This window comes from Gallus gallus, chromosome 20, assembly GCF_016699485.2.
Source record: "Gallus gallus isolate bGalGal1 chromosome 20, bGalGal1.mat.broiler.GRCg7b, whole genome shotgun sequence".
NCBI lineage: Eukaryota > Metazoa > Chordata > Aves > Galliformes > Phasianidae > Gallus > Gallus gallus.
Window position 1 is genome coordinate 5,279,357 of NC_052551.1, and position 19,384 is coordinate 5,298,740.

At 51.8% G+C, this 19,384-nt stretch overlaps 1 protein-coding gene and 1 non-coding gene across 18 annotated transcripts in view; one reads left to right on the forward strand and one right to left on the reverse strand.

Moving 5' to 3' along the window:
• Positions 1-19,384, reverse strand: part of ZHX3 (zinc fingers and homeoboxes 3) — a 35,544-nt gene that overhangs the window by 5,559 nt on the left and 10,601 nt on the right. For 4 of the 17 annotated variants that reach the window (XM_015296752.4, XM_015296750.4, XM_046902939.1 and 1 more), the window contains 2 exons: positions 18,723-18,810; positions 479-3,414 (listed from right to left, as the gene is read on the reverse strand). In XM_015296752.4, coding sequence (XP_015152238.1) covers positions 479-3,257 — 2,779 coding nt within the window. In that variant the 5' untranslated portion in view covers positions 3,258-3,414; positions 18,723-18,810. Of the gene's footprint in view, positions 1-478; positions 3,415-3,911; positions 4,066-6,006; positions 6,327-6,888; positions 7,125-8,161; positions 8,272-11,916; positions 18,844-19,384 lie in introns of those variants that run through there. The other 13 variants (XM_040650781.2, XM_015296753.4, XM_046902941.1 and 10 more) reach the window with 9 other exon arrangements.
• On the forward strand, positions 4,983-5,064 carry MIR1614 (microRNA 1614). The gene has a single exon (NR_035102.1). It is a non-coding gene; the product is annotated as a microRNA 1614 (primary transcript).

The following is a 19,384-nucleotide window of genomic DNA, read 5'->3' on the forward strand; positions in this document are numbered from 1 at the left end:
TTCCTTCCTTCTCTGCAGTCTCTGTCAATGCCCAGGCCTTGCCCTGCTCCAGATAATGATGCTCACATCACGTGAGACGACAGAGGTTCAAAACAGGAGTGGGACAGGGCAGGGAAGAGGCTCTGCTCTGCACAGGCACAGAGCGTGGGCACACAAGGGCACGTGTGCTGCCCAGGGCCATGGGAGAAGTTGCTGTCAGTACTGGCAAACAGCAGCCAGACCCCTTCCTTCTCAAACAGCCACCGCTTCAGAAATAAACCTAAAGGCCACTTTCCCCCAGGGGAAGGTATATGAACAAGGCACATCTGCTGGTTATACCCCTAAAGCCAGGATGTGGCTTTGGAGCTGGGTGCTTCTTACCCCCTTGCCATGATCCCGTTACCCAGGGAACGGCTTCCTCAGTTCAAACCCAAATAGCCTCAGCTTCCAGTGGGAAGCAGAGTGCCCAGCACACATCCCCCTGCCCTCAGGCCCTTACCAAGCTGTGTGGCGGGCGGCTGGACGGGGGCTCCGGGGGGCTCAGCTGCCCCCTCCGGACCGCCCGGCTCCCAGGGCTCACTGTTCTCCGACACCTCCGAGCCAGCGTCAGGCGGCCCTTTCTGGCTCCCCGTCTGCTCGCTGCTGGAGAAGGCATCCTCAGAGCTGCTCCGGGTCTCCTCCTCCACTTTCGCTGCAAACCACACCTTCACCTGCTGGGCGCTGAGCTGGGTGCGCTCACAGAGCCCGGGCACATCATCCTCGCGCAGCGCCTTGTGCTTCTTGTAGTGCTCCTCCAGCACCTCCCGCCCCGCCGCGCTCACCTCCAGCAGGCCCGGGGGGAAGATGCCGCGCCGGTAGTTCTCATACCACTTGAGCTGCCCGTTCTTGTAGCCGTACCGACTGTCACCAAACCAGCGGATGACCTCGGCCCGCGGCAGGCCGGTCTGCGACACGATGGCATCGTACTCCTGGTTCGTCGGCCGCTGCGTCTGCACGAACATTTGCTTCAGTAAGTGCCGCTGCTGGGCTGTTTTCTTAAAGTTCAGTTTGGGTTTGGGAGGGCTGGGGGGCTGGTTGCTGCCGCCGTCCCCCTTCTCACCTGCAGTGGTGCCGGGGGCCTCTCCCTTGCCGTTGGACTCTGTCACACGGAGGTTCTTCAGGTTGATTTTGATGGGACTCACCTTGCGCTCGGCTGAGTTGGGGTTGCCGGCGGAGGCGTCGAGCGAGCCGTTCTCACCCAGGGCCCTCAGGTCATCCAAGGAGTCTTCTCCTTCCCCACGGCCGTTCTCAGCCTCTTCTTCCTCCTGCTGCTGCCCTGCTTCCTCCGCTTTCTTGCTCTCCTCCGCCACCTTCTTCTTCCTCCTCTCTGTGAACCAGCTGTCAATCTCCCTCCGCGTCATCTTTGTTTCCCCCCTCAGGCGATTCACCTCTTCCTCCGGGGGCTGAGGATTTTGGGCAAAGCTGTTCTCCAGGGCCTTCAGCTGCTCCGGCGCGCGCTCCTTGTACTTGGTGGCCGTGAAGTCGGGCGCCTGGTGCCAGGACTGCCGCCTGCCCGGGTGCTGCAGGACCGGTGCGGCCGCAGCCGCAGGCGTCAGCTCCGCTCCCTTGGGAGGCACTTCAAGGGGAATTTCAGGCAGAGAGTCCAGAGCGCTGTCTCCGGGGAAGACGGCCCTACCGCCTCGCACGTTCCTGTAGTGGTATCTCCTGTCGCTGAACCACTTCCGAATCTCCTTTGTGGACAAGCCAGTTATTTTTGTCAGCCGCTCGACCTCAGCCTGCCCAGGGAATTGATTCCTGCAGAAGCTGCCCTTCAAGGCGGAGAGCTGCTCGTGGGACTTCTTGTTCTTGAAGACGTTGGGATCCAGGAAGGTCTGTGAGGAGATGGCCGGGCAGGCGGTGAGCACCGACGGGGTGGCTGTGACCACCTTCAGTGCCGAGGCGCTGCCAGAGCTCACTGTGCTGTGCTGGGCTGCCGGTGGGGGCTTGGGGACGGAGCTCACTGCCAAGGTGAAGGAGGAACTGGTGCCCTTCAGCCCATTGGCCATGATGGGCTGTGTGACCAGCAGCCCGCCCGTGCCCTCGGGCTGCCCCACCACGTGGCCCGGCAGAGTCGCCTGGATGAGGTGCGGGACGCTGCCGGGGTTGGCAACTAACGGTGTGTTCAGCACCGTGATGGTGGGCTGCGGCACGGACTGGATGACCGTGTTAAACATCTTCTTCCTGGCATCTTCTATCTCCTCTGGGGACCAGCTGATGCCCTGCTTCAGCCTCTGAGCAGTGAACCAGATCTTCAGCTGCTCTTCGGGGTATTTTGTCACCACGGTCAGGTAGCAGAGCTCAGCTTTTGTGGGGTAAGGGAACTTGTGGAAAGAGTTTTTCAGGAAGCTGTTGGAGTCCATGGCTGCATTGTACGTGGGAATGCTGCTCAGGGGAATCATCACCTTGGGAAGGGACTTGGACGTAGGTAGCTGCTGATGCAAGGGAGGCTGCTGCTGCTGCAGTGAAACCAGCTGTGCAACGCCCGCGGGCAGAACGGGCACGTTTCCAATGATGGAGCCGTTCACTACATGAGATGATTTTGTGGCACTGGCGGTGGCCTGGCTGACCGGCGCCGTGCCGCTGGTGAACGAAGCCTCTCCGTCCTTTGTCTCCGACTCAGCACCCAGCTGACTCGGCACATTCTCCTTCAGCGTGTGGATCTTTTTGGCCTCAGGTTTGCCTTTCATTATCTTCATGATGGGGGTTTTGGTGATGATGATTTCAGACTGACCATCTACCGCTTCCTCAGGGACCTCTCCCGCTGGGTTGTGGCTGCTAGCAGTATCCGATAGGCTCTGCTCCACGACCGTACGGCCGTCCTGCTTAGCCACCCTCCAGACGAAGCTCGTTTCACTGCCATGCGACTCCGTGTTGTGCTGTGAGAGTCCTTCGTGGCTTTTCACCAGAAAGTTGCAAGCAACGCACACAAACGTGGGCTCTTTGCTGAAGTCCGAGTGCTCAGAGTCCAGGTGCCCAAAGAAATGCTGAACATCTTGAGACCCAAAGTCACAACCCTTGCAGATGTAAGTGTCCCCATCGGTGATGCTGCGGTACCCATTGGACAATGCTTCACTGCTGCTGGTGGTGGCACCGGCATTGCTTGGGGCCAGCCCTTCAGTGGGAGCATCTTGCTGTGTTCCTTCAGGCTCCTCTTCAACAGTCTCCAGTTCAGTCTCCTGAAGCACCAGTGTTTTTACTGGGATCATGCAGGGAGTTGTGGATTTCCTTTTGCTAGCCATCACTACAATTGATCCGGATGATGCTATTTCTCTTTAACTTAAATTAACATTCAAAAAGCGCTACTGCAAGTGCTCTGTCTTCCAGATTCCAGCAAATTCATGATGTCCCAAGGAGCTGATGTCAAATGTTGACAAATGTTCATATTTGCCACTGAACCTGAGGACAAGGAGAGGGAGGTGGGGTTAGTTCCCTTGGCATCACACAAAGCACAACTGTATTTAACCGTTTCACTCAATAAATCACTTTCAGTGCCTTTTGCTGGGAAAAAAAAAAAATAACTTGACCTTGGATTTCCCATATTTTTAGACTCACAGACTATGAATTACCTGTTTGAAAAACAAACACACGAGCAGGAGCCAGCCGTGCTGTGGCAGCAGAGCCGACCTGCTGCTCAAACCGCACCTCCCTCCCAGTCCAGCTCACAACCCCAACCTCCTCCAGCTCCATCCTTTTACCCAAGAAGCACCCAGCTCCTGCCACAGCAGTGCTGCAAGCACCCATGGGTGCTGTGAGGCAGAGCTGAAGACTATTTTTCCCCAGAATCTCTTGTGAAGGAATGCAAGGTATTCGTGGTGCCATGCACGCTCAGCTCCACTCCACTGCCCGGCTCTGCACGCTCCCATGCAGTGAGCAGCAAAATTCACTTTTCCTACCTGTGCTGAACAACTGTGCAATGCATCTTTCATAGGCTGCACCAAGTCCTCATCTGAGGAGCACAGACACCAGGATGTCCCCTTGCCATGCCCCACATCAGCAATGTTCAGGGAGAGCCTGCCAGGCTCCTGCCTGCTTCCCATCACAACACCTGATGGAAATCAGTTTTACTCTTGGAAAAAAAAAACCTGAACTAAAAAAAACCCAACTTGCCATCCTGCCCAATGAGCCCAGAGGCACCTCCCACCCGTCAGAGCAGCTGGGCACCCAGAGCTCCTCTACCACATACACTGCTGTCCCATGCACACAGAAACACAGATAGGAAATGACTTTGTGATGCGTGCGCAATGCCAACTCTGCTGCATTCTGATGGCAGCTTTTAGGACAGAGTATTGTGAGATCCCAAAGCTAAACTCAAACCAAGCAGTACAGTCTGACCTCCATCACTACTTCTTTAAAAGTTTCTGAAATATCGTTCTGGAAAAAATGATGTCAGCTTGCAAACAGGAGAGCCCGGATGGGCAATTCTGGGCTCAGCAACTCTCGGGCACGATTTAAAAGACTGATGGGAAAACGTAACTTCCCGTTAATGTGGGCTGATCTGAGATTACAAAACAGTCATGTAAATAGCGTTAGTCATCACTGGACTTGGCATGGGGAAATGCTGTTTGCTGTGATAGAGCTTCACGAAAAGCTAGAAGTTATAACTTTGATGAACCTATAAATGAAACGGCCTTAAAGCTGTGCGCTGCGTTTGGATGGTGCGAGCTGTGTGTTCTCAATACCTGCTTTATGCTGCTCCTCTCCCACCTCCTCGCGGTCAGCCTTCCCTTGCAGAGGGCCAGAAAGTTATTCATGAGCATTCGCAAGTGGAATACTTGGATGACTATGAATGGGCTCTGCTATTCAGCGGGGAACAGCATCCATTTGACACCAATCCCAAGATCCTCATTTTTGATGCTAAGTTAAATATTACACAATCTAGCTGGGTACAGTGACCTTTCCAAGTTGAGTCAATTAGGAAAAAAACAATAAGAGCAGCCTGAGGGCTACAAAATACACCTTCACAGGCTGGAGTTGGGTGGCATGGCAGACTCACCCTGCAGCTCTGACACAGGGCAGGGAGGAACTGCCAGCAGACTCAGCTCCAGCATCCACCCCCAGTACTGGAGGCAGCTCCAGTCCCAGACAGAGCTCATGTTGTGGTTACGGAGCTTCCACAAAAAGGTTATATTTTATCTGTCAACAGAGTGAATTTGATACAGAGCAACCCAGATACACAAAGACCCCCATTGTGCCCTGTTAGCAGAGTGCCTCTTCAGAGCATGCAGTCAGTATTATTTGGGGTAAATGTGCACGGTCTGACCCACCTATGGAGAACCTAAAAGCTCTCTGTTTCATTTACCAGCACGTTTGCATCATGCTCAGCGCTCTCTCCAATGAGTTTTGTTAAAAATGCAATCAGGGCAGCACAGCCAACGCAGCTCTCCTGCTGGGGATCCAATATTAATGCCACCTGAGAACACAGATTGCAAATCTGGCTGGAAGTGCATCACAGTGCCAATTTACTGGTAGAAAAAATTAATGGAGTGTACTGTTTGTCCGCTTCATTTCCATGGAACAGTTGCATAACCACATGTTAAGAGCATGTTTTATTCACTGCTCACCTTCTGGAATGTACTAACTCTTTAATACAGCAATAATATATAACAGAATGCACGATTCACTGATCTCTGTCACTGAAATAAGCAAGGCTGTTTTAACGGATAGGTTAAATTAACAGCAGAAAATTTGTGCAATTAAAAAGCAGCCTTACGGTGGAGCTCAGTGTGCCACCACTGCGAATTCCTCAGACCCATCTGCACAGCCATCTGAGAACAACTTGATTTCCTACGTATTACGTTATGATTAACTGGAAGAAAGACGAGCTGAATGCAACATCCACCCTGCAGACAGCGAGAAAAAGGGGTCATCCTCTCTAATCCACACCTGCTCATTCAACAGCGAGGCAGCACAGCAAGCAGCAGCTACACCACCCGATGACCCGTGGACTTAAACCTGCCTCGGATGTTGGAAACATGAAGGCAAACTGACCTCAAGCGGAGGAATTTGGTACCAGAGATGCTCAGAGAGAGCTCACAGCAGACGGGCAGGCAGCCAGGAGCCTCAGGCCAGGTCTGGTTGCTCAGAAAGGAGGAACGGAGGAGGAAGATGGAAACTGTTAAACTCAGGATCCCAGTCCCAGAACACAGTGCAGAGTTTTTGCTCCAGGCAGCCCCCAACCCAACCGGGCCGGGGAGCACCGCCGGCCCCGCAGCCTGAGAGAACAATGCCCGGAGAGCGGTCAGAGGGAGCTCAGAGCTTCAGAAACTGTGCTTCTGCAGGGATTAACAAAGGGAGGTTTCGAAATCGGCACTGCTGAGTATGAACTTTCAGCTTTTTCCAGCTTGGCTGGATACAACTGGTTTGGTTTTAAATGTTTCAGTGAATTAATGAGTTAGGTCGTTAATGCAAAACACTCATTCTGCGCAGTGCCAAGGTCCCCAGTTAGAAGATTAATTCGGTGACCTTTTGCAAACCTCCCCTAGAAACAAGGAGGAGAAAACCAGCCCGCAGCACCAGCAGCCATCCGCACCGGGGACACGTCGGATGGTGCAGCCCTGCTGCGGGCAGCTCTGCCGAAGGGTAAATGCTCACTTAGAGGGAAGGAAAAAAAAAAAAAGATCAGCACCAAAATAGAAGTAAAATAACAGTTTTCTCAACGCTTTCTGTGCCTGCTAGGCAGGCAGACGCGCTCCCCAGGTCAGGGACAAAGTTGATGTTTCTGTCTCATGCGGAGCCAAGCACAATATTGGCACTTCAAACAACAGCGGCTTGTTTTTCAGCTGAAACACTGCGGGCCCCACTTGATATCATAAGAAAAAGCAAATTAAAGGAAGAAGAGGAGTTGACACTTGAGAGCTTTCCCTTTACTACCTGCAGCACGGCGTGGAAGACGCAATCCTTCCGTTGGGAAGTCGTCGAGGCTCTCCAGCAGCAGCCAAAGCCCAGCAAAGAGGAGATCCCTGAGCCCTGCAGCCCAGGGCCGGCACCTTCCCCTGCCACCTCCTGCACCCCAAAGGACGGTCCCAGCCCCGGGTGCAGTTCCCTGGGTGCTGGCAGGGGAGGGAGCACCTGGTGCACACAGCCCTGAGGATGCAGCCCCTCCTGCTGCCACTGGCCCTGCAGTGCCAGGGCTCTTCCTCTTAGGTTAGTCATTAACATTTGTTTTTCATTTTAGTCCTTTCATGAGAAATCATGTAGGAGTTTACCAGTTATACTAATTATCCAGCTTATTGCCAAAACATGCCCTGTTGGGGCTGGCGGGAGGCAGGAAGGCCGCAGGCTCCTGGAGTTCCCAGACTAAGATAGGAGCGGTGAGGTCTGTCCCCAACATCTCTGAGCAGCCACGGGTCTCAAGTCACGGGCACTGGGTACCACACCAGGTGGGCTGAGGGCGTGCAGCACATCACACCCCAACAGGGAGGCGCGAGCAGGGCGGCTGCTGCTCATCAGCATGGGGACAGCAGTGCCACCAACCTGCCACCCGCAGCCTGGACTCAGCACACAACATTCTGCTGGGTTTAACCCCACAGGGAGCTGCAAGTTCCCATGAACAGACAGCTCGTGACACCTTCCCCTCCACTGCAGATCACTGGGGCTCCGCCACTGCTGCTGCTCTCAGCCAGCCACAAAGCACCAGCAGCCCCAGACGAGCCCTGCGGGCAGGAACAGCCTCTCCATGTCTTATTGTCTCACCCCACACCAGTGTACAAACACACGCACCGGTTGCAGCAGTCTAAGCTCGGCGCAGCGTCGCACAGCCAACATTTGTGCTAAGGAACAATTTCTCTTTATGCCGACTGCCGGGGCGCGCTGCAGCCCAAGCCTGGCTTTGCACTGCATGGTTGGGCTGAAGGCAGTGGACCCCACGGCCCAAACAATCGCCTGCATTCTCCATTCCTTGGCAGGCCTCAAACAGGCGGGCGTCATTTCCATTCAGACCAGCGCAAGAGAGCTATTCATCAGGATCTCACCCTTCTATAGGCTGCTGCACCTCTGCATTTCAAACGTGCCTTTAAGAGGAGACCTCTCGTCCACCCTGCACGTATTTCATTGACCTGCTTCAAGCCATTTCCAATCTGGGAGATAAGTCTGTGGGTTGAGCTCTGCTAGCAGAATAGCAGCACTGTGCCTTCGTTTCTGTTACCTGGGCAGAGGCTGCCTTTGTGCGCTGGCACCCAGGGACCAATGGTAATTATCTCCACTCTTTTTCAGCCGAGCACAAACCCGAGCGAGATGGGAGCTGGAGAGGGGTGCCTGAAACAGAACGCGATTAGAGTATAAAAATAGGTCACTGGGATAATATAACCTTTAGACTACTGGCAGCGTGCCCCCCTCGGAGACAAGCCTGCGTGCTGTATTTCAGCAGAACGTCGGGAATAAAAAACACAACACACATCAAACCAAAAGCGCTGATCATCCCCCCGAGCTCTGCGTGCTTCTGTTTGAACATCACTAACACCAATTCGCTCGCTCTTTTTCCTCTGCTCTCATCCATTTGATCAGGGACCAAACGAGCATTATGCAATCACACCCCTGACATCTCCAAACAAAACCCTCTTTCAGGGCTGCGTTACAGATCTGCTCTGAGCTCTGCTACCTTTGCAGGGCTCCCACCTCCGCGCACAGCTTCCATCGTCACCTTTTGTCCGCATTGCTGAACAGCCCTGGCCTTTCCCCAAAGGAAACAGACAGGCAGACAGAGCAGCACCCACCTGCACAGCCCCGAGGACTGGCGGAGCACACTCTGCTCATCAGAACTGGGTCTCCATCGCTGGCACCCAGCTGGTGAGCTCCAGTGCGCAGGTCTGTGCCCAGCCAGAGCACCAGTGCCACTTATAGACATGGAGAGGCTCTGATTCCAGCCCCTCGTGCTTTCTCTAGCAGGTTTGCTTTTGCATGCGTTACCCTTCCCTGATCACAGACACCTAAAACGGCCACACGTGGTCTAAAGGGTGATATTCTGCAACGCTATGCCCATTTGCAAAGCACCCCTCGATTCTACACATACAGGTCGCTGTTGAGTGTTGCTATTTAGACAGAGCAACGTCAGCTTTGGCAGAAATCAGCTCTTTGGAATGCATGTGAAAATGGAAAGATTACACCTAAAATATACCTCTCGGTGTTTTCATAGCTGAAGTTGCTCAGTGAGCTCCAAGCCAAAAACCATCAGGGGAGCTCGGAGGGAAGGCTGCAGGGTCCCAAGGCGAGATGAGAACCATTGTCAGATCTTGGCCAATGTTACATTTCTGGAAAAATACCCGAGCCTTTTAAAGCAGCACCACGGAAAGGCATTTTGTGGGATACCTCCAAGCTGCATTTCCCACACCGTCCTCCTCCCAGCCCCATGCCAGGCGCACACCCATTCCCATAGGGGTGACCCAGCTTGGGGCCATCACTCCACACTCAGAACCTCAGCTCTAGCTGTTACAACACGCATTGTGCAAAGAAACACATCAGCTTTTATACCATGAGTCTTAAAACAAGATGTGGGACGTGGGTGGGAAGGACCGAACTGAGCTATTAAGCAGCACCAGACACCAAACGCGGGGTGCTGCAGCCCATCATCTGCAGCACAGACAGCACCGCATCCTTCCTAGCTGAGCCTTCCTGCATTACTTCACTCCCCGTGCCCTTTTGCAACATGCTAGCTCTGAACACTGCCTCGCGTTCTGGCTCGCCATCAGCTCCCATTCCCCCTGCTTGCAGTTGCTATAGCCAAACAGACAGCTGCAAACCGCGTCAGCTGAAAGCAAGGAAACGGGGCTGGCAGGTCGGCCGTGTGGATTTTCCTCCCCTGTGGGTGCTGCTCGGAGGCCCTCCTTTGAGACCCTGAGCGCAGCCGATCGCTTTTGCAGCTTATTGAGTACGCCGGTTTATGGCAATGTTTTTCTGCTCACTGAACTGGCTCATTCTTTCAGCAGAACAAACTGTTCCACGTTGAGGCAGGAGTTGGCTGTGTTTTAACAAAGGATTTTTCCCTTCTGACAGTGTTTTGCAAAAGACCCAAAAAAATGAGTTTGGAGCCAAGTTACAAAAGGTCAGGAGAGGCTAGGCAAGCGATGGGTGTAGTTCCTGTATGTCACAGCCAGTAAAGGAAATGGGTGGGGAGAAGAGGAATGGCATTTTGAGCAGAAATAATACGTATAAAGTGAACTTAATGAGGATGGCAAGTATGCAGCACTACGATTTTTGCTTTACCGAGGTAGGCTGAGGTCTCTGCAATGATTTATCCACATGAAGTATGTACATGATACAGTTCAAGCAGCAATAGCAGTAAGAAAAAGTCTGCCCTGCTTGCCTCTCCTCCCGCGGCTGATTGATTGCAGGGAGCTACCAGCCTCTCACCTCCCTCAGCCCAATGAATATTCAGAAGGCTTCTGCCAAGAAAACAGCAGTCAATCACCAGCACAATGATGGGGGAAGGAAATACTACACTGAGAAACCCGGGTGGGAATGCTCTGCTCCAGCATCCCTACCATTTCTAACGTGGGGTGAGGTGTTCCCATGGAGGTTGGCCCTGTGCAGGTCTGCTCCACCTGCATCCTCCATCAGCATATCCAAGCAAAGTCGGGAGCTGACAGCAGACCTTCCTCTTCTCTTGAGCAAGCTGGGATCAAAATGCTTTGTGTTGGATGGCTGCAGTTCTGCTTGGCCCCGCTGTGCAGCAGCTGGCAGGGCCAGGTCCGCCCGTGCTATGTATGGTGCATAGGCAAAGCAAGATGGCCCTGCAGATGTTGAGAGGAAGGGAGCCCAGGGGATCTGCAGCAGCTGACAGTATGTAATGCCTGATACTGAAGCTTCTCCAGGCCCCAGAAGATCCCTGAATAGAAAGAAAGCACCCGCCACTGGAACACAGCCACTTTTGTGGCTGGAAGGGGCAGATGTTCAACCCCATACAACAATGCAACCCAACAGTTGAGACTGTGAGTGAAGAATGCTGCATCCACTTAAAACTGAAGAGGGAAATCAGGGACACCATCTAATTCTCGAGTCACCATTTGGTCCTAAAGCTTTGCAGAGCCGGTATGTGAATGCAAGAGGGGCACAGGGTTTTCTTCCATTGCCTTCAACACACAACACCCTGACCTAAAGCGCTGAACCACAAAGACTTGAGCAGCATACAGTCAGAGCAGCAAGTTTTCAGCTCCTTCAGCTGGAACACAACTTTCCAAAAGAGCCCTTTTTAGAACTTACACAAGAGACAGACTTCCAGAAGTCCTCTGGACTGGGGACTTCATTCCAGACCTCCACGGGCAAAGTCCAGGAGTCACAGCTGAGCACCTGCCAGCCAGAAGCAATCCTTGTCACCTGTTCTTTGGTTTGAACACCATTTGTCAAGTCATCCTGGACAGCATGCAGAGAAACTGAGCAAAGTTCAAGGGTTATTTGTGGCAGGAACCATTCGTGTCAGGGCTCTCTGCTTCCTCTGGCTGCTCAGTGGGACTTGGGATGGATGAGCTACGGAGAGGCAATTATTTTTGCGTTGAAAGCTCACCATCCTCTGTAGGTCAGCTGTGAGCTAAAAGCATCCCAGTTATTTACTGCTGGAAGCTGGAGGAATTTCCTTGCTCTCAAAAGACTGACATTTAAAATTAGTTTTAAGTACAGTTGTGATAAACAAATCACGTCCTCCTCCCCTCCCCCTTCTGTTATTTGGGGGTTTTTTGTTGGCTTTTTAACCAGGACGCAGGAGAACCATGCAGAGTAACAGACACCAGACCGAAAGCAGCAAAGCCAGAGGAGCCCTCCTTTCCAAGCTCTCCCTCAGACTTTTGATTCCCCAAACCCTCCATTTTTGAATTCCTCATACCATAATAACAACAACAGGCAGCACCAGGCTGCTCTCACCACGCTCTTCCCGTGAAGAGCAGAAGGTGAGAGGTTGCTTTGTTACCTTACCGCAGGGAACAGAGGACGATCAGGTGCCGAGGCTCACCCAGGACATGTTTCTCATGGGGTAGAACACAAGCTGGCTCCCAAATAGCTGAGGGGGGGGAAGCAGCCCTTGGCAGGCAGATGGGGGAAGACGGCAGCTATTTTAAAGCAATGTGACAGCCTAAGGAAAGGGGCTTGGGTTTTGGGCTGAGGTTTCCTGTGATCCTTTATTCCAAATAATGATGCATTCATTAATTTGCAGATCACAAGGCCTTAATATGAGGAAATTTGTTTAAGAAATTCAGGCGTGCTGGGAGAATTGCTTCCTTGCCACGCATTAGCGAGCATACCCGCAAAGCGCCAGCAATCACTGAGCCTCCCCTCAGCATTCAGAGCTCCATACAATAGAGTTTATTATTTTTAAGCTTTTCAGACATCAGCGTGGCGAATTTAAGAGCACTATTTGGAAGATTAAGACACGAACACCACCATATTATTCAATTAAGCTCCAACACTGAGCATTTTATTTCTGTAGACAGTCGCGACTAAACCTCCATTTCCGACTGCCAGCAGACAGAAATACTTACAGCTTTAAGTCACATTTCAGCACGGTCTCGCAAACCAAATTAAGGAAACGAGAACAAGGAAATTACTGTCATTATGCAAATAGTGCCCAATTACTGCCAAGCCATACAGAACCAACCTTCAGGTCGCTGCCATAGGTTTTGAAACTATACACGTACAAATTGCAGCAAGTGGAAAACTGCTGTGGGTGCAGCCAGGTGTGAGGCTATTAGCACAGCTCCAACAGCTGCATTCTCTAAGCACTCGCTGTTTTCTGTGTTCACACAGGCACAGAGAGGCACACAGATCTTGCTTAGCCCGCTTCCCCCACTCACTGCCCCTAGCAGCAGTCACACTGCCATGAGTTCTGGCAGCCAATCCATTGGCCCCAACACACGTGGCTCTGATTCCTGTGTTCGCAGCCCATAAGAGTGCCAGGAGCATCAGCAGTCTCAGTCTCAGCCCCACAGACAGGTGCTGGCTCACCTTGAACAGGTGATGCTTTTGGCAGAGCATGCTGCAGAATTAAGGCAGTCGCTGAGCCGCATCACTCGCTCCTCTCTGCTGCTCCTATCTGGGGCCTTTGTGGATGTCTACACCACCAAAAAGCATCACAGCCCACGTTACACCCTCAGAAGCACAGAAGCCAAAAGCCTTTCTTCTTCTTCAGACACAAAGGGCAGCCACATTGCAGCGGTCTGAAACACTCACCATCATCATTAGGGTGAATGGCACAGGATACATTTTTAGCTCTGTTCAACGTAACCCAGAGAACAGCGGGAGACACCGAACTGCAGGAGGAGGCAGCACAGAGGACCAACGTAACAATAATGTTAGTGCTGTATCAGCAGGCTGCCTGCGAGCCCAGGGCTGCCTCGGGGCTTGGTAGCTGCAATACAGAGCCTTTCATTTCCAGGTCAGCAGCTCAAACAAGAGCCACGTTCACAGAGATGAAGGCAAGCATCAAGACAAGGTGAATGACATACCAGCTCCGTGGGACAGGAGCATCTCGTGGAGGTGAGGTACCAGCAGGAGCCCGGCTGTTGTGCACATCAGTGGGAGAACAGGCACAGAAACAGGCCATGAACAAATGCAGCCTCCATTTTCTAACAGGCCACTTTCTCAGTGGCTGGCCCAAATCGGGTCAATGTTACTTTACTTTAATTCTGCTTAGCGTTGGAAACCCCAGAGCTGAAGTTATTTAGCTACTGCCAATGGTATGAAAAAAAAAACCAACAAAAAAAACCAGACACTGTGGACAAAGGAGGGAAACAAGAACCCAGCACTGTTTCTCCAGGCAATTGCTTTCTTCCTTGTGCTGGGAGAGAAGCAGACTTGGAAGCATCTCAATGATACTGCAGCAAAAGGACTGCATGTCAAGCTGGATAAGACTCAGGACAGCAGGAATTCCCCCCATACAAAGCCCATAATCACCTGTGGATGAGAGATGAGGTGGGTGGATGTGTGAAGCAACAGGGAAACAAGGAGAAGAAACACGGCAGCCTGTGGGATGCAGCTCCCATCAGCTCACAAGCACACAAGGCAGCTCCACAGTCAGATCCCTTCAGATCAATCGCACAAATCCTCATGCTGAGCTGCTTATTTGAGTGGCCAGCATTGGGGAAAATAACCAAGTGAGAGGTTCAGTAAATGAGCTCCGTGGATGAACGCTGCAAAACTGTATGCACCTTCCAGCAACAGCCAGGAAAATGGTGTGCAGTGCTATCCCAAATGCTACACAGCTATAACGCCCCAGTTTTTGAGCCTCTTATAAACAATCTGCTTTCACACCCGAAGGGCTTAGCAATCCTCTCCCCTCTTCTAAAACGGGCTCAAGTCTCACTGCACCTGGCAAGTGCTGCTGGGTGCTGAAAAGCTGCTAGCAGGGATGATACTCTCACCTTCCAGTTTAAACGAGTTGCCATCTTTGGCAATGATCCCACAGGATTTCAGCCCTCCATTGGCCAAGGAGCACTTCTCCAGTGTCTCTTCTTCATTGTTCCAGGGTGAGAATCACAAAACTCAGCGTTAGCCTGGAGAAGTTGCATGCAGTGCATCCCCTATACCAGGGACTTGCTTTACCTCCTGGCTACAGACCTGCCTGAAATCTCCACGCCACGTAGAAAACAGCTTCCAACTTCCTCAAGAGCCTTAACCCAGCCTCCAGCACCTCTGCACCAAGGGCAGCAAGCCACTGAGCAATAATTCAGGCAAAGATACCCAGAGAGGAAAGGGTTTGGGGTTTTGGGAAGGGCTGCCACAGACAAGCAGAAGCACAGACTTCATGCTGACCACGTGAAAGCTTCCTTGCAAGAGGGACAGGCTTCCCCACCACTGGGCCATGCCTCTTCCACAACTGCTAAGAACCTCATGTAATAAATACCCCGAAGATGAAAGAGCTGGCCCCAGCTTCCATCCCTAAAAGATTGCCATTCAGGTGCTTTAGTGGGTTCCTCAGCAGTGTGTACAAGGCACTGTACCCAGCTACATAACCACAGGTATACAATGGGCAAAAGCAGCAGAATACTTTAAAGGAAGAAGGTAGAGGAGCACTGGAAACCTGCTCCACCAAAGCTGACCATTGACTTCAAGCTAATGGAAACAAATGAATGTGATGCTAAGGATGCTCAGCTCAAGGAGCAGCTGCCTCCCAGGAACATTTGTGCTATGCATGGAGCTCCGTGAGGGATCTCAAAGTGACAGCACAGCCCCTGGACACGGGTACAACCAAAGTGGATACTGTTCTCTTTTCCCCAGAAGAACAGAAGAAAGGCCCAGGCCTTCCACTGTCTACAAAGGAGGCTCTGACTGCCTTCACTGCCACAGGACTGCTGGGCTGGAAGGGAAATGTTGTAACAGAAAAGGACCTGCAGCACTGAGCAATGTTCAATAACTCACTCAAGGTCCCAGGAAGTGATCTGAACCCAGGACATGTGAGTCACAGCATACTTATTCATCAGAGATCACCCTCCTCACGGGTCACCTTTTCAGAAACCCTCCCACTCTGCATACAAGAACACTGCTAAGAGATTATACCTAATTATACTGAGACAGAGATTTATCAGTGAGCTTCCCTTCCAGCCCAACAAGCTCCAAGTGCTGCTTTGGAAACAATACCCAAACTGCAGCATGCTGAAGCAGACAACTCCCTCAGCACTGCTGACAGCCCCACCAGCAGCGTTTGTCAGACCTCAGATCCAGCTGGAGATAGGAGGGTGAGTCTGGCTCACATTTAATCACTTTGTTTTGAAGGTGACCTCCAGCGAGTCAGAACATACCTATGTGAGAGCTGTGTTTGCCACTTCATTCATAAATGCTGCTGCACATGTCCAGATGGAGTACCACAGCTCTAGAGCTGCTCTGAGTGCCAAAAAGCCTTCTCTCTTTGCGTGACGACTCACCTTTTACCTGGCCTGGTCAACGCTCTGATACATGGACTGATTTTCGGCTGCTCCTGTGTGCAGCCAGGAGCTGGACTCAGTGATCCTTCTGAGTTCCTTCCAAATTGGGATATTCCATGATGCCTCAGCCCCACGGCTCTAAGCATGTGCTCATCCATCCACAGACACCAGAAGTGGAAAACCCTTGGTAGCACCTTCCATAGCCTCCGGGCACCCTGGCTGATCAGAGAGGCAGTAACAAAATTGCACATCCCCAAGGAAGCAGGGCTGGGATCAGCACAGGGCAGGCAGCCGCATCGCCCTCAGCCCAAACCCTGCTCAGCTCCAGCACAGAAACAGCAGCAGGTGCAAAACCTTCCAGCAAGGAGACGTGTTCCCAATCCAACCGACAGTCAAAGCAAGCTGTGGATATCTACAGCATTCAGATCATTTTCAGATGATGGCAACAGCAAAGTATGAGGCAATAGGTCTGGAAAGGGCCACAAAGAATGGGATTTGCTTTTCATGCAATACAATGCAGCGTGGTTCTAGCCAACAACTTTATGCACTATCTAAGCATCTAGTGGCCTCAGTCTCCATATACAAGCAATTGAACTCGTCAGAGTGATGTTTTATACATACCCTGAGCAGCCATGTCAGTAAGAAAGAGTGCAGCTCTTCTGGGTGGAGCAGGAAGAGGAAGGACGGAGGGAAGGGATGTGAGCACATCAGGAAAGCACTGGGCTGCCAGTTGGGAAAACTTCACAGCTACACATCCTGAATGGGCCGATACGAAAACGAAAGCAGAGCTCAGTCCCAAACCAGCTTCACAGCTGCACGGCCCTGCCTGGCAAACCACGAGCTGTACTCAGCATCTGTCCCTGCTCCTACCTGCAGCTGCCTGACCCGAGCCAACGCAGTGGAGCCTCCCAGCAGGGAGGGAGCCCTGAACAACCCGCAGGACAGCTGAGCACAGCTCACCAGAGTCTGCCACACAATCCAAGTGCTGCAAGTGGAAAACTCCAAAGATTTCACCTCTGAACGCACTGAATTAACATTTTCTTCCGTCAAAGTTGTCTGCTTGCTTCAGCATCAAGAAATGCACTTTCCAAACGTACTGCTAGGAATAGGGTGTCGTAAACAAAGTTTTACAAAAAAGGAAGGTTAGCACACAACATATTTTTCTCATTACTTCAATAGATCCTGCGAGCTCTGCAAGCCTGGAAGAGAAAGAGTCTATTTAAAAATATAGGGTGGGGAAGAATTAGCTCACCAAAACCATAAACAGATTTGCTTTGCAATTTTAGTCCAAGAGAAAAACAAGCCGGGGTATGTGTATATCGATGAACACAATAGCACAATCATTTTAAAAACAAATGAGCTGGGAGGGAGAGGACATCAGAGGAGGGTGGGGGGGAAAGGAAGAGTTGAGGAAAAGGGGCCAAGTCCTGAGAGCAGAGATCCTGAGAGTTGGGCTCTCAAAGCTCCTCCAGAAGATACTGCACGCCCTGCATGTGCCAGAGCAGGGCTGGGAGCACGCAGAGAGGATGACACAAGCTGCTCTAACACCACGATCTGCCTCTGTGTGCAAAGCCTGGAGCAACAAACTACATTATTTTCTGCAGATGTAACACAGAGGAATCCTTTCCATTCACCCAGTGACCTTCCACACAAATAATCCAAATGCACTATTACTATCTTTCAGTGACAAATACTGAGCATCTAAAACTCGATCCTTTTCTCCCTACCCCCTATCCCAAGAGGCTCTGACTCTGTTTACCAAGCCAGGCTGGCAGGGTCCAAATCTTTCCCCTCTTCATCTCACCAAATTCTCTATCACTAATGGCAAGGCAATGCCACGTTGTGAGAGAGCACCAGCATTCACTGCACTGGCAAGGTGACTGACAGATGGTGTTTGAGGACCCAGTGTAGTATGTGATTAATCAACCACCAAGGCAACGTGAAGAGAGGACACTTCTCAGGAGACCCCAGCACACCCTGTGCTACAGCAGCCCCCATCAGCTCCTTTCCATGAGCCGAGCAGACTGGATTTAGCCTGCAGAACTGGGAACGTGACAGGAAAGTGACAGTTACGGTGGCAGCATCAGTCCTGTTCTGCTCCCCACAGGGTCAAGGACTGCTGAAGCCCAGCAGCAAGCACACTCCAGGTATGGCACAACTGGGGTAGAAATCGTTCTAGGGTTGGAAAATCTCCCCTTCTACAGGGATGCTGTCATACAACCACAAACCGAGGGAATGAATTCCCCACCAGCTACTGTCTGCTCACCAGAGCTCAGCCACAGAACTTTGTTTCTTGCACAGGAGATGGTTTTGCTCTGGTATGAGATGCAGTTTTTTCTTCAAAGCTGTTCAGAGGCATAATGGAAAAAGGGAGGGCTATTTCCAAGAGTACATCATCCACCCACAGAAGCCAAGAGGGAAATGCATCACTTTCCTCGCCCCCTCACCCACAGTATGGGGCAGACACACACTAAGTTTTATGTATTCTTCAGATTGAGGGGAAAAAAAAAACCTATCAGTAGTCCAGCACCAACAACACCCTTTCTCAGAATGCTGGAGCACAACCCAAGGGCTATACCAAGGGCATGGCTCAAAGGTTAACACAGCAAACCATCACAAGAGCATTTATTTCAGCCATCAGGCTGGAAAACCATTCACAAGCGATCATTCCAACCACTCCGCAGCCTTAAAGGAGGAATTTCTCTTCATCCCTCTCCCATCTTTCCCCTTTCCCAGTGCCTCACAGTTACTGCTCATGGTCAGCCACCCCAATCAGTAATTAACCCACAGTTATAACACAAACAGTCCCAGCTGGGTAAGGCAGAACCACGCACTGAGCACACCCTGGCAGCACAGCTGACCTACCTGCAGAATGGAGCATGTCCTTAACCCTTCATTTTCCAGTTCTTCTTTGCTTGCACGCATCTTTAAAGTGCCAGTAGTCGACTCAGGGCTGCGAGAGAGCACATTGGACCCAAAGTTACCACTAGAGGTGGGGAGGAGAAGGCGACCCTTGGTTAGTAAACACCAAAAGTACAAACGTAACTCCAATCAGCTTTACCCCTGCCCTCAGCCATGCCACCCACCCCACCTGCCGCAGCAAATCTTCAGTGAGGAATCCCAAAAGGTGTTTTTTCCCCTGGGTCAGTGAAGCTGCGGCTCACCGACAGGTAGCCGAGCCCTCTGACCACACAGCCCAGCACTCAGCTGGCTCATATTTAGAGAAGCGATCCCAACCTGAGCAGCACTGCCGCAGCAGGCATCTATATATAACCCGCAGCTTCACTTTTAGCTATGCGCTTCCTCTCTGCCCTCCATTTCCCTCAGCTGCTGCCCAGTCCCCATTCCCTCATTCCTGGACAAGCAGCAAAGCCAGCCCGACGCATTTCATCATTTCTACACTTAACCGTATAAAGGGATGAATGGCAGAGAGGATTGCTGGGTCTGACTTCAGGCAGAGGGAGAAAACAGCGTATTTAAAAACAAGAGAGTCACCCTGGAAAAAGGCCTTGCAGCAAGGATGGAAA